The 14755-nt window shown below is 40.9% G+C and overlaps 1 protein-coding gene across 1 annotated transcript; it reads left to right on the top strand.

The window, feature by feature from the left end:
• The first annotated feature begins 4756 nt into the window (after positions 1–4756).
• Positions 4757–11411, top strand: si:ch211-220i18.4 (SRSF protein kinase 3). Its single transcript, XM_055222958.1, has 12 exons — positions 4757–5002; positions 7071–7141; positions 7636–7744; positions 7948–8035; positions 8141–8228; positions 8327–8433; positions 8654–8807; positions 9156–9232; positions 9791–9898; positions 9980–10049; positions 10866–10958; positions 11044–11411. Exons 1-12 carry the CDS (start codon positions 4983–4985, stop codon positions 11232–11234), a joined length of 1176 nt encoding a protein of 391 aa, XP_055078933.1. The 5' UTR covers positions 4757–4982; the 3' UTR covers positions 11235–11411.
• Positions 11412–14755: the final 3344 nt, after the last annotated feature.

Genomic DNA, 14755 nt, shown 5'->3' on the forward strand with positions numbered 1-14755 from the left:
TTTTGCTACTTGACAAATTTCTTGGGTTACTCTTAATCTTATTAATACAATTTGAGGCCAACTCTAGACAATTTGCACGGACATCAAGGGAGCAACATTTGACTCTCACAGTGAGCTAATAACTACTAGCGTTAAACAGAATATATTTAATATTTTGTATATAAATTAAATGTTTAAACATAGGTAAAATATAGTAAAAAATAAAGTAATCTGACCTGGGACATGCTGAGAGCTGAAGTGGTTGAATATGAGACCCGTTGAGTTCCAGATCCGCTGAAAAACAAACGAAGAATTAGCCGATTAGCTTGATGCTATTAGCTAGTTAGCTTAGCTTAGCTTCTCTCCGAGTGCAGAGAGAAAATGGCAGAAAATCGGAATGTAAGGGCTTATATATGCAACTATTAGCAACCATGGAATGTATCTGGTTACCATGACAGCGGTTATCTTGTTTTGATTTAAATTTTAGGTTTGTTGTTATGGTTTTACATGGTGAAAAGAGCGCTAAACATTGTCAATTCTCTACTCACATGTGTGGGTCACTATATAATCTCAGGGACTTCTGCTGGTGTATTTTTGCCTTATACTCATTATATGCATGGTTTTCTGTATTTTTAGCTAAACAAATGACAATATATTCCCTTCTTTACCGTTAACTGGTATCAGATTGGTTAAAAATAGAGACACCTGACCACTGTTCCCTCCAAGCTGCGCGCGTGCTCAATTGCGCACTGCTGACACGGTCTCCGCGCACAGAAAATCTGTGCTGCGCACAAAAAAATCGAACCGGAGTTGAAAATAAAATAAACACACAACAATTCATTCTGCGCTATTTTTCAGTGTGAGTCAGTGAGTGTGACCGGGGACGAGCTGCTCCAGACAATTATGTGATTCACATACGTATTTGCGCAGCTTATCCACGTCATTGACAGGCTCCTCATGAGCCGCTATCAGAGTTTTAGCCGATGACGCCATAGATGTGGCCGATGTGGAGTGAAAACTCGCTGAAGATTCTAAGTGTTTAACCCCTTAATGTTCCGACGGCCCGCCCTCGGGCAAAGATTCGCGCGTAAAATTACGCGCGCGTTATTGCGTAATTTTACGCACTGTTTTGCAGTAGTTTTGCGTTTTAAACATGACGAAACGGACAAAACAAATGAAGTACGCGACCGAGGACACTGTGGATGTTTGTACAAGTTTAACTAGAGGCATCTCGGACCTGGAGCGGTTCGTGGAACCGAGTGAAGATCTCATGATGGACTCAGGAGCAGAGGACCTTATGATTTGATGGACTGGATGCTGTTCCTGATCGGTAAGTGTGGTTTATTCTGCTATTGACTTAATTGTGGGTCAAATGTGTATTATGTGTAATTATTAGCATTAGCAAATGCCAATCTGCGCCCCCGACCACCACCAATCATCACGCACACACTTGGGTGAAGTGTCTTGCCTAAGGACACAATGACAGAAGTTGGTCCGAGCGGGACTCGATCCTCCAACCTCTGTCACAGAATGACTGTCACATGTACAGTGTATTATTAGTTTCCAGTGTGTGTTTGTTCACTGTTTGCAGTGTGTGGTTTGTAAATATATATTTATTTTGACCCATATCACTTGTTTTGAATATATTTTATATACAAATACACATTATATATTGTGTTTTGATATGTTATGTAAATGTACAGTAATAGAGCAGCTGGGTGTGCAGATACAGATTCCTCTCAGTGTGTATTGGTCATTGACTGTCACTAGTTTATGAGTTGTAAAAATCAAATGATCGTGTCATAAACTGAAAAAGAGTTAACGGACTGTCTCCCAGACACAGTAGGACAATCTCACTCAGTCACAGCAAAAGCTTCACACAATGGCTTGTACTCATAATACAAGTCAGAACTTTATCATAAAAATGTTAAGTGTGTTTTCAACATTGGAGTTTACAGTTGTCTTGGTTTGGTTGGAAGCTCATGTTTTGCCATAGTTAAAAATAAATATTTATACTTCCAATAACATTAACATACTACACAGGTCATGAGCAAGATTTTTGTCATTTTCATTGTATAAGTGGCTAAAGCACTTAATTAAAAGTCGTATAACAGAAATGTAAATGCGGTAATTTGATTCTTTTAATAAACCATTTAACTTGGATGGATGTGATGCAGCATGACCACAGACCACCTCAAAAATAAAAATACATTACGGCAATGAGAGACCTTTATTATCATAGACAAATTAATACCATGTAAATCTACTGAAGTCACTATTCTATTTATATGCTGCACTGTTACATTTATTGTACATATTAAGAAACAGTGTGTTACATTACAGTCTATTTTTAGTTTATTTTTTAAGTTTATTTTTAAATTATTTTAAGCAATTATCTTTTATCTTGTTTTATCGCATGTTACCATTTTCCTGCTGTTCTTGAACTGTGCAGTGCAATATTGGAATTTCCCCACTGTGGGACTAATAAAGGCATATCTTATCTTATCTTATTAAATTTGGTACAAACATAGAACATGTCAAGACAAGTAAAAAATTATATTATGACCCCACCCTAAACCCTACAGGAAGTCGGCCATTGTGGGCGGAACCCATTTTTTTTCAAAATTTTAACTCTCACATTTGAATTTTTTACACAATGGATGTTCATTCAAGAAACTTGCAAATTGGTCAAAATGAACTAGACCCATGTGGGAATATAAGCAACTCTTTTGGATTTTGCTAAGTCATAAAATGTCAGTGTGGCCAACATGCAAACAAAAATGACGTTAAGTATTTACTTGCACTTAACTCAAACGTGCTGTGCCCTGTAAACCGGCATTAATATACATTTTGGTAAGACTGTTGATCTGAACCTAATGATATACAATTTACATAACTGAGACAATCCATTGCTCCACAGCGCCCCCTTGAAATTGCGAATGGGATCCAAAAAATTTTACATTGTCAAAAACATTTGAAATTTGGCATGGATATCCCCATACTGAACAAAAAATCCAATGAGAAAATAGTTCCATTTAAAAGTGCGTTGCCATGGCAACATCTGACATTTCTCTTTGAAATACATGGGTTTTTGTTAACTGGGATGAAAAAAATGACTTTGTCATAGACTATTGAAATTTGCTACACATGAAAATGTCAGAAATGCTCTCTTTGGAAGTGGAATAATTTTGAGGGGAGGGGCAATGTAAGTGGGAACGAAAGGCAAGAACTCCATGGTGGCATGTACCCCACGGTCGCAAGGGGTGGCGAGGGCCTTTATCACTGCTTGCAGTTTTTATTATTATTATCATTATTATTATTATTATTATTATTATTAAATGCTTTGACTCTCAATCAGTTTTGGTTACATATACAGCAATTGAGGGATTAGTAATAAGTCAGGAGGTATAGCGCCAAATTCTGGGCCCTGGGTAAAAATCATCTTTGTGAGCACATTAAAATGCACATTAATGACTTTGTGAGGGGCTCCTCCCTCAACTGGGCCCTGGGTAAATGATACCTTTTACCCCCTAGTCCGATGCACCTGGTCATTAGAAATAAATTGGTTCTTTTGCAGTTCCATCCTCTTTCCCAGAGGCTTAAGTCTTTCAGTCAGTTTTTTTTAAATCATATAATGCCAATGTATCAAATGTAGTTCACGTGACCCAGTATCTGTTCTCACCAGCAGCGTATCTCACTGTCTCTGCACTTCATTTCCCAGCAGCCCTTGAGCCTGTCATCAGGTGCCAGCTCACACAGGTGTTAACAGTGAGCTGTCGGCACGGGGGCCTTCTGGGTGTTGGAGCTTTTCCAGCATCTCTTCACACTTCAGCATGGTGCAGTTTGAGCTACTTTCAACTTCTCACAAAAGAAGTGATGCAATAAAAAAAACTTACTGGCCTACCGTCTGAAATAAACCACGGATGGATACAAAAAGAGTTAATCATTATTGGTGTTGAAATTGTAATTACACGATAAAGGGCCTTCCCAACCTCTCATTGCTTACTATTGATTTATTTTGTAGACAATATGGCCCAGTAGCTCAGTGTTTATTATACTTGTCCACTAACCCAGAGGTCAGAGGTTTGATTCCTGCTCGCACCAAGTTGTATTACCAGGAATATGTATGAATAAATGATTTGTGGTGGTCAGATGAGCCGATGGTGCACATTGGCAGCCTTGCTTCCATCAGTCTATCCTGGGGCAGCTGTGGCTATACAGTAGTAACTTACCACCACGAAATATGGAGTGAATGAATAATGCACTGTATGAATCCAATACATTATTATTATTATTGTTCAGTTATTGGGCCTAACCAAGTTCACATTACTCTATTCACGTATTTAATTGCACAAGAATTTGACCCCTCATTCCACTGTCTTCGGGCGACCGCAGTGCCCCCTGAGACCCATTTCCAGAGCTTGAGCCTGGATCTTGGTCTGGAATTAGGAGTACCTAGTTGACGGATTAGCTAACTATGAATATCTACCTAGACACAGGCAGAACATGCAAACTTCACATAGACACTCAACCCACAGTAACACCAAGGTCAACAACAACAACACAATCCCTTCTCCAAGCTTTATTGCTCCACTTTGTCTCACGTCAACCGGCGGAACACCCATTCTTGTGTTATTTTTATCCACGCATGATCCCAGTACCACAGGGTCAAGCGTATGAAAAAGACCTTGCAGCTGTTCTGCTCTGTATGCCCTCACGCGACACCACACTTTTCAGCCGTTCATTTCAACCCACCTCTGCTCCTCTCTCATCTGCCTTCACTCCGCGATAAGCTTGGCTCTGTTCGGAGGCATCCAGGCTAAGAGCTGGTGTAAATCAGGAAGAGGGAGGATATAAGGGGGTTTCCATGTTTAGATACGGACGGCTCAAGTGTGAGACCCCCACCTCTAAAAACAAATCAGCTGGGTCTTCAAAGGTGCAGTAAGAGCCTGGGGTGTAAGTAAGTGGTCTGCTGTTGAAAGGTGGACACTCACTACAGAAGCATGGAGCAAATGCATCCCATGTGAGTACAAATAACTGCTAGACATTTATTCATGCAGTAACTAGTGAATGAACAATACAGGACAAAACAATGTTAAAAAGTATGTTCTAGTCTTCATATTGTTATACTATTTTACTTTATAATTATTATTTATTTTAGAAATGTCAATGTACAATGTAAATATGACAAAATGCATGCTGCTTTTTACATTGCTGAGAATAACATGCACCCACTGACCTAAAATGTACAAGACCAGCAGATACAACAGCAAATTAACGCCATGCAAATTCTACACTGGGTCTCCTCTCCACAGATCGGACCTGTGACTTGGCCTGATAGTGTCACCTTGTCTCTGTGATAGACAAGTTTAATACTATGGGCATTCCAGACAAAACAATAGCATCTCAGGGGAATCAAGCAGGTGGCAGAAAAGTTACATAGTTAACATAGTTTCTGATTCAGAAATTAAATAGGCCAATGTGGGGGTTTTTTGTTTCTGTTTTATTCAGCATTTTATGAATATTATTGACTTGTTGTGCAGAGAGAGTATAGAGACAATAGTGATTGTTACATTACAACTTCATAGCCCTAAATCTTCATCAGCTTGTTTAATATAAAAACTGATTGTGATGTACAGCACTTAATTTTTTTTATATGAAGCTTCCCCATTGCCTCCTTTTTTGGGGAGAGCCCTGCAAGTGAAAAATGGTATAGAACAAAAATAAATAAATAAAAAAGTTAAAAAAATAAAATTAATAATAATAATAATAATAATAATAATAATAATAATAATAATAATACAAACTTGATTTATCTACTTTTCCAGAGAATTGGCAGATGTTTGTAGCCTACCTATGTCAAGCCAAAACTGGTGGCCTAAATAAGAATGCTGGATCTTCTTAAATCCACGGTGACACTCAGTTTTATTATGTCTTTCACATGCCAATTACTGCCAAATCATTTCACTGAATACCAGAAAAACATATTACACAATTTCTCCAGGGTAACAGCTCCTCAAGTAGTGGTCAGACCTGAGTCCCGAGGTTGCGCAGCGCTAAACCTGGATAAGATCAAAACAAGGCTATGTGGCACATCCATCAGTCTGCTGGAGGGGGCAGTATTTTCAGACACGACATGATCGTCCCTCCGGCAGATCCACTCGGCACTCCACGATGATTTACGGCTCCGTCAGAAATAGCACGACTTCCGATGTGTCCCGCTCCGAGTCGGGCACCGGGACAAGTTTCCGTGTGCACTTTGGGCCGTCGGTGGGAAAGTCCAAAAGCAGCACCCAGAAACAAGACACCCACTGCTGCCCACTCAAACAGCTGAGGAGGTGTGCGAGGTGCAGACACGTGTGACCTGTTATGGAAGATGGAAGAAACAGAAAAGTCAGTGTATTTAACTTGGGGCTACAGTGTTTTGATTTTCACAGCTTAGTCATAAATAGACAGGCCAATTGCTTACGCAGGTCTCTCTATAAACACATTATTTATAAAGGACCATCTGACAACACACATTTCAACATAGTCCTTAAGGAACACTTCCAGGTTCCTCTTCCAGGAACATCTCACTGGACCCGGAAACCATCAAAGAATCCAGTAATGATGTCCGCGTATCCTCAGATAGCTTATTTATGTGGTGGAGTAGCAACTCTACTCTGAGCTGCACCAGTAGACTGAGCTCCTCAACCTCCAAGAAGCGCCCAGCCACTATTGAGGAAATTAATGCTTGTAAATGGTATATTGGTTCATGGTCTGATAAGCATCTGTATTTTAGACCACACCAGAAATAAATGTTGGTTTCTATTCTTTCATTTAGTTTTTGCTGTGTGCTTGTATTGTTTTGGTTTAGGAATGACTGGACTTAATTATGCATTTGCTTTTCATTCAGTCTTATCCTATTCATGGGTTTCAGCTTATATGTGCCATTTTGAGCACTTTCCACCCTAATGTTTCACTTTGATTGTTCATTGCTCTTGCGTTGGAACACTGCAAATTGTGTATCCCTCTGAATAGTTGTTGACATTTTAAAATTATCTTTCCTCAGATTTATCTGTAATATTTTCCTCTCTGTTCTGCGTTTGCAGGGGACAGGCCCTGGAGCAGCTGGGGCCCAGGGACACACAGAGGACAGAGGACCCTGGAGAGTACTGCTATGGTACAGCTCAGTGCAGCCCTCTTTACTACTGCTTCACTTACCACTCATTCCAACCGGGTCACACACTAAAGTGAATTTCATAAACAGCTTGTATAATCACAAAGAACATAAACCTTCAGAGCGATGACGTTTAGTTTCAGAGCAGACAAAGATAAACACTTGTGTCCAGTATCCTGTGAGAGGCGGCTGGCACATGAAACCTATTACTCAGTGTAGATATGGTCCGCCTCACCAGGCTGAAGGACACAGGCACTTGTCAGTCACAACTACCCATAATGTGGCTCATCTCTCAGAAAAGTTGGTCAGCATGATTGATATTATGCATCGAAATCTTTAAAAACTATATGAACAATGTAATCACCCTGACAGCTGGAATGTCCCTAACAGTAATATTGTAATGTTTGACCATAAACAGAGAGCGCCAACATTAGAAGACTCTTCATTGGCTCTCTTAAAACAGTTTTCTGATAGTTATAACACTCTTATAATTTCAGGTGGCTACCATCCAGTGCAGATGGGTGATGTTTTTAACAGGAGGTATCAGGTGCTGTCCAAACTGGGCTGGGGATATTATGCGACAGTTTGGCTCTGTCTGGACCTCAGGTACTGTTGAACTGATAGTTCTAATCCTTTGACTTTATTTCTCCATGTTTGCCGTTAATACTGTATAGTGAATACAAAGCTTAAATTTGCTATTTTCAAACAAATACACAGTCACAAAATTATGTTTTGCAAGTTTTAAATGATTAGTTAGTTGAAAACATGTGTTGACAAATGGATTCCTGAGAGCCTGTTCTGGTGTGCAGGTCGGGTGGACATGTGGCAGTCAAGGTGCTGAAGAGTGGCCCTGGATTTGCTCAGGCGGGACAAGATGAACTGACTCTGCTCCGATGTGTCAGTCATAGTATTTACCACAATTATTCACTTCATTTAGCGTTAATCCAGTCCATATTTCTCCATGCTAAATGTTTTTGACTGTTGTTCCACCTATCTCCTCAGGCTGGTAGTGCCACACATCGTCACTCACACAGCCAGAGGATAGTCCGACTGTTGGACGAGTTCAAAGTGGCTGGGGTCAATGGAGTCCGTATCTTACTGAAAGAAATGCTACGATTATTTACATCTCTTTTAAATAAAACACAAAAGTACATAATGCGACACTTTATCCTTAACACGTCTACTCAGACATTTGCCTAGTCCTGGAACTACTGGGCCCCAGTCTCCGGAGTGTGCTGTTGGGCTGTGGGACACCTGGTCTGTCTCGGCCTGTGGTCAAACAGGTCCTTACTCAGGTAAGCTCTTAACTCAGCCCACACTTATGTTCGGTTTCCGTGCTTCTTGGGGACATTACATAGAGTTACATTCATTTCCTGGACACTGATCCTAACCTTAACCATAGTCACTATACTTACCTAACTTTTACTTGAATTCATGTCCCCATTTGTGATAACTGTGTGTGTGTGTGTGTGTGTGTGGGGGTGGGTGTGGGTGTGGGTGCGTGCGCTTGAATAGGTTCTGCAGGGCCTGGCCTATCTCCACTGTCAGTGTAAGATCATCCACACAGACATCAAACCAGAGAACATCCTATTGTGTGCAAAGCAGACCAACTCTCCACCAGGGGGCACTGGCTGCTCCTCCATCAACTCTGTCAACAACAACTTGTCAGGTGCTCTTAATATCTTCATAACAAGAACTGGCATCCATTTATTTACCAAACTCACCCATCTGTCCATCTACCTTAGCTGCACGTATTCTTGAATTTTCACTAACCTAACTTGAACCTCTTATATAACTGCCTACCTCCTTACTAACCATTAATATTCATACCTACCAAGTTGCAACCTATCTACACCAATTTGGCAATGGCCCACCTACCAACTTGTCTATATGGTAACTAACTGACCCAATATTCCTGTCTATGGGGTAAACCTGCTCTCTGGACAGTGGACACTTTCTAGATTGATATAAGTACAGGCAGATAAAAGTAAAATCCATAATTCCTTTTGTTGTGTAGATGGAGACCAGACAGCCCTCCACAGTCTGAAGCAGATAGAAGTGAAGATTGCTGACCTGGGCAGCTCCTGTTGGGTGGTCAGTGCTCTGTCCTGCTTTCAGACAAATGTGTTTCTCCTACATTAATCTTATACTGGATACAAGTGCTGAGGAAGCTTCTGCAGATGGAGGGCTTGAAACTAAACTGTTTGTGATTCAAGTAGCCCCATTCGGTAATACAGACATGTAATTAAGTAAATTGGCTTTAAGAGATTTCAAACAGGCAGTGCAGCCATGTGTAGAAGTACATAAGTATATCCAGTATCTGAAGACTAGCTTCCTGTCAGGGAATTCAGACCTTGTACATCTGTCTAATTGAATATTTCTAACAGGGACTCATTCTGTATCAGCACCCTAAGTCTTACTGCATTATATAGTAATTCATGATGTTTTTTTTTATTATTATTATTGATTTATATTATTTTTAATAATAACATTTGAACCCAATTTGAATTTGTTGGGTTATTCTTTATTTAATCACACTAGTCCCACTAAGATTTAGAGTCTCATCTTCAGAGTGGCCCACATTGTTCATATTTAGTGGTAAAGAAACCGGAGTACATGGAGAATACACATGTCTCTGTCTTTCCTGAGCAGTACAAGCACTTCTGTGAGGAGATCCAGACCCGGCAGTACCGCTCTCTGGAGGTTCTGGTGGGGCTGGACTATGGCCCTCCTGCTGACATCTGGAGTGTGGCCTGCATGGTCAGTTTCACTATACAGCACTATTCCTATACGTCCATATTCTGTTAGTATGACATATAACATGAGCCTATGCTTGTATAGACCTTTGAGCTGCTCACTGGAGACTCTCTGTTTGAACCCAGAGCAGCAGACTCCTGCTCTCTGGAAGAAGGTATCACCTCACACCTGTTCATTGTCAGGCTAAATAACATCACTCACATCCACAACGTCATGGACCTCTCTTGAAATTTAGCTCTGACTCAGCTGTGTTGGGTAATGTGTAAAGGGCCTATATTACATTATTTTCTGATATAATGTTGTTTTCTCATCACAAACATACCTGGAGTTGTGCTTTGTTTCATTCACGCATGTTTAACACACAAACCCTGCAAATTTAAGCTGAGTTCTTCTCTCAAACAGAAAACACTCTGTTCCACCTTGTGATGTCATGTGGCAATACAGGAAGTGCGCCACTGTGTTTTTAAACTCTGTACACCTTTACAATAATCATTTGGGATAATTTCAGCCCTAGAATGCCAATCTCTAGTGAACTAAAGGTAAAAGTTAGCTATTAACTTAAAAATGACCACTACATGACATCACAAGGTGGAACAGAACATTTTGACTAATAATACAGGGTTAATCAAACATGTGTAAATGAAACAAAACACAACTCCAAGTACGTTTTTGAGTAGGTAACAACATTATAACATGGCTTGAACTCACAAGAGTAATTTTTACATAATATAGCCTTTAAGTGTCCCAACTATAACTAAATAGTTTTTTGGATCATTTTTTATGTGATTTGCCTTACACAATCGCTGCTTCTGTGTTGTTTTTAAAGCAAAGTGCTCAGTATAAATTATATGTATCTAACCATAAAAGCACAATATATATCCTGCCATTACCCCTGATGCTGATGCATCAGGATAGAGCCCATAGTATAGACCAGGCCATAGGAGTGTATTGATTGTCTTCTCTCTTTCAGATCATATAGCTCAGATAATGATGCTGCTGGGTAAAATCCCTCCAGCCATTGCACTGACGGGAAAATACTCAGCAGAGTACTTCAACCGCAGAGGTCACTGAACATTACCACTACTAGTATTTCTATTGCAGTATCTATACACTGAACACTCCCTTTCATTTGTTTTTGTTTTAAGTAGGAGACTTGCTCAGAGTGGGTCCTGTGAAGTCCTGGAAGCTGTACGACGTCCTAGTGGAGAAATACCATTTCAGGTTGGAAGAGGCCTCAGACTTGTGTAACTTCCTGTTGCCCATGTTAGAATATTACCCCGAGAGAAGGGCTACAGCTGTACAATGCCTCCGACACCCCTGGCTCTGCTCCGGACCATAGCAGTCCCCGAAACGTTAGCCATTCTGCCAGCTCAGGTCATTTTTAAAGGTGCTATGTAGATCATGTTTCTTATGTTTCCAAGTTACTTCTTTGTACTGTAGTCTCATCATGCACTTTATACAACTGTTGAGAGAATAGTTTTGGTGTTCTTTGTGTTTTAGGTGCCAGTGTAAGCGTGTTTCCCATACTTGGGAAACAGTCAGTGTGAATTTTTATTTTTTATTATTATTATAATTATTATTAATGTTCTTTCTTTCTTTTTTTTGTTACCACATGTTTTAATTAAAAGAACGACTCAAGCCCCTTTCTTTCCTTCCTTGTATTGTTTATTATGGAAGTAGACACATATGAATATTTATTGAAATATGTAAAATTGACACATGCATCAAAACAAAAATAAAACCATTATCATTATAAGCATAAAACATGTATAACTGACTCCAACTTTACAATACAGTCAGTTCAGGTTGAACCCCCCCACTAATACAACTCACTAATGAGCTGCATCTAAAATGTCATTTTATTCTGTAGCTATTTTTAATCGCGGTTGCATTTATATATATATTTAAAAATGACAATATCTTAAAAAAATATATTCATTATGCGTGAAGGTTAGAAAAGTTAAGGTGAACTCTGACCTACTCAGTTCAAAGGTCAGTATTGTACGCGTGGCAAAAAACTGCTCAGCTCGCGAGCGCTGTGAAGATGCGCTGACTGCAGTTTCTTTATTACCTCAAAAACAGCAGAAAAATTATCACTTTCACAACGAATTTTATGACTGTAAAAGAAACTTTCGTGTGTCTCATCTACGAGGCGACTGTAGCGACTACGAAGCGGCACGATGTGGAGAGACATTTCACTAAGTTTCACATTAGCTCCATGCTAAGTCCTCACGGGGACGCGCACTACGGGCAGAAAAAGCCCTGAGCTAAAGGCTTTGGATAAGTCTTTTTTCACGGGACCGGAGAAAAAGTCACAAAAAGCAACTGAGATTTATTAAAAATATGTAAGCTGATTTTTCTTTAACATTACATAATTGATAACTTTTTGAAACATGGTGCAACAGTTTGTTAAAAAGGTTTGTCTGTGGCTGGTGAAAATGGGACATTTTTCCTATGAGATGAAGTGATGTAAGTGATTGTCTGGAAATTTTACAATTACTAAGATTAATAAAGTTAAAGTGCTGAATATTGATATCTGTTTCCCACATTGCTGTCATTGTTGATTGTGAGAAATCATTAACTTGATCAGTGTCTTCACATAGATGATTATCATTAATAATGTATAACTAAAGGCAAACTGAGCAAATGTGTTATTTCAGAAGAGTGTCTCAAACTGATAGCCCTTCGTGACCCCTGCTCTAGTGTGACAGATGTACCACAGAGTGCGGGACTGCAGCACGTTCAACTCACCCCACATCACTCAAACTGTCGCACATTTCACTGTCAGCCTTAACAACTTGACTTTCATCAGCAGAGCGCTCTGCAGGCAGCATCTGTCTGCTCATCACATGCATGGTCCTAGTCGTTTTTCACCGTGAAAACCGCGTCGGGTGCTGGTGTGGAGAACATCCAAGCCATCAATGCCTCTGTACCAGCGCCGTGCCAGGCAGAGCCAAGGAGCCAAGTGGAGGGCCCGGCCCACTTCAAAATGCCATTTTAACAAATGCTTGCTTACAGTGAGTTTATTCAAAGAAATTTACGCCTGTGTGTGTTTATCATTTCCTTTTTATACTAAATCAAAATTATTAGGCTGTGTGTATAGGCCACAGGAAGAGGCTGGTAGTACTCAGTACTCAAATACTGCAGACTATTGTATTTACTCTAGTAATTTTTTAAAGAAATGGTAGTTATTTCCTGAGCAGATGCCCGAGCCACCTCAGCTGGTTCCTCTCAACGTGTAGGAGCAGCGGCTCTACTCCGAGCTCCTCCCGTGTGACCGAGCTCCTCACCCTATCCCTAAGGGTGCGCCCGGCCACTCTGCGGAGGAAGCCCATTTCAGCCGCTTGTATCCGCGATCTTGTCCTTTCGGTCATTACCCAGAGCTCATGACCATAGGTGAGGGTAGGAACGTAGATTGACCGGTAAATCGAGAGCTTCGCCTTCCGGCTCAGCTCCTTCTTTACCACAACGGACCGATACAGCGACCGCATCACTGCAGACGCTGCACCGATCCGCCTGTCAATCTCACGCTCCATCCTTCCCTCACTCGTGAACAAGACCCCGAGATACTTGAACTCCTCCACTTGGGGCAGAGACTCATCACCCACCCGGAGAGAGCAAATCACCTTTTTCCGGTCGAGAACCATGGCCATCTGCTCAGGATGCCTCCTGGACGCCTCCCTAGGGAGGTGTTCTGGGCATGTCCCACCGGGAGGAGGCCCCGGGGAAAACCCAGGACACGCTGGAGGGACTATGTCTCTCGGCTGGCCTGGGAACGCCTTGGGGTCCCACCGGAGGAGCTGGAGGACGTGTCCGGGGTGAGGGAAGTCTGGGAGTCCCTGCTTAGACTGCTGCCCCCGCGACCCGGCCCCGGATAAGCGGAAGAAGATGGATGGATGGATGGATGGATGGTAGTTATTTCACAGTACTTTTCTAGCAGCATACTTTTACTCGAGTAATAGCCTATTATTGAAGTAACACTACTCTTACTTGAGTAAAAGGTTTGTCTACTTTCTCTTCTCATCGTGAGTAAGATTACAAGCTTTTGTTGACAATACTACATTATTTGAATATTTGTGTTTCTTGCACTACTACTTCAGATATGATTTCATTTTTCAAATTTTTGTGGTCTGTCATTTGAAAATTCTAGAATACTAGATCAAAATACTGTTGATCAAAATCACTGTTGATCTAGTACTGCAGACACTGTTAGACACTGAGAGGCCAAGTACATATAAAAAAACAACAAAACAGGGGAATGCTTACTACCAGTGTATTATTTCAAAACATTAAAAAAACAAAACAGTATCTTCTAATAAAATATGTATGCAAAGAGCTGCTGTAAAGTGCTAAAATGTTGTAATAGTAATGAACTTCAATGGTCAACAATTGCTGTTTTGCCATGTGCGTTCAGCTTTTGGCATAAACTAAAATTTTAGAAACAAAGCGTTTTGGTCTCGACAGTTTTGCCATTTAGGCCCCTTCTGTTGGGTTTGCTGTATTCTTGTATGTGAGCCCTGTTTGCAGCATTGGTGTGTGACACAAATGTTTCTCTCCACAGATCTGTGTGAGACAAAGCCCAGCTCTGCTCCGTACGTCCAGAACTCCTGCACACGTCCTCACATAAGCTAAGCTAAGTCCTCACACACTCACGGACACACTCGTATACGCATTTACACAAACATTCACACAAACATACACACATGCACTCCTGCAAACACACATACTCCTTCCTTCCTTTTGCTAAGCCTCGCATTACTCCTCCTGCTACTACTGCTATGTCCACCTCTCCTGCTTCTGCTATGCCCCTCCCTGCTCCTGTTATGCCCCTCCCTGCCGGTCCTGCTATGCCCACCTCTG

This window comes from Periophthalmus magnuspinnatus, chromosome 7 (genome assembly GCF_009829125.3).
Source record: "Periophthalmus magnuspinnatus isolate fPerMag1 chromosome 7, fPerMag1.2.pri, whole genome shotgun sequence".
Lineage (NCBI taxonomy): Eukaryota > Metazoa > Chordata > Actinopteri > Gobiiformes > Gobiidae > Periophthalmus > Periophthalmus magnuspinnatus.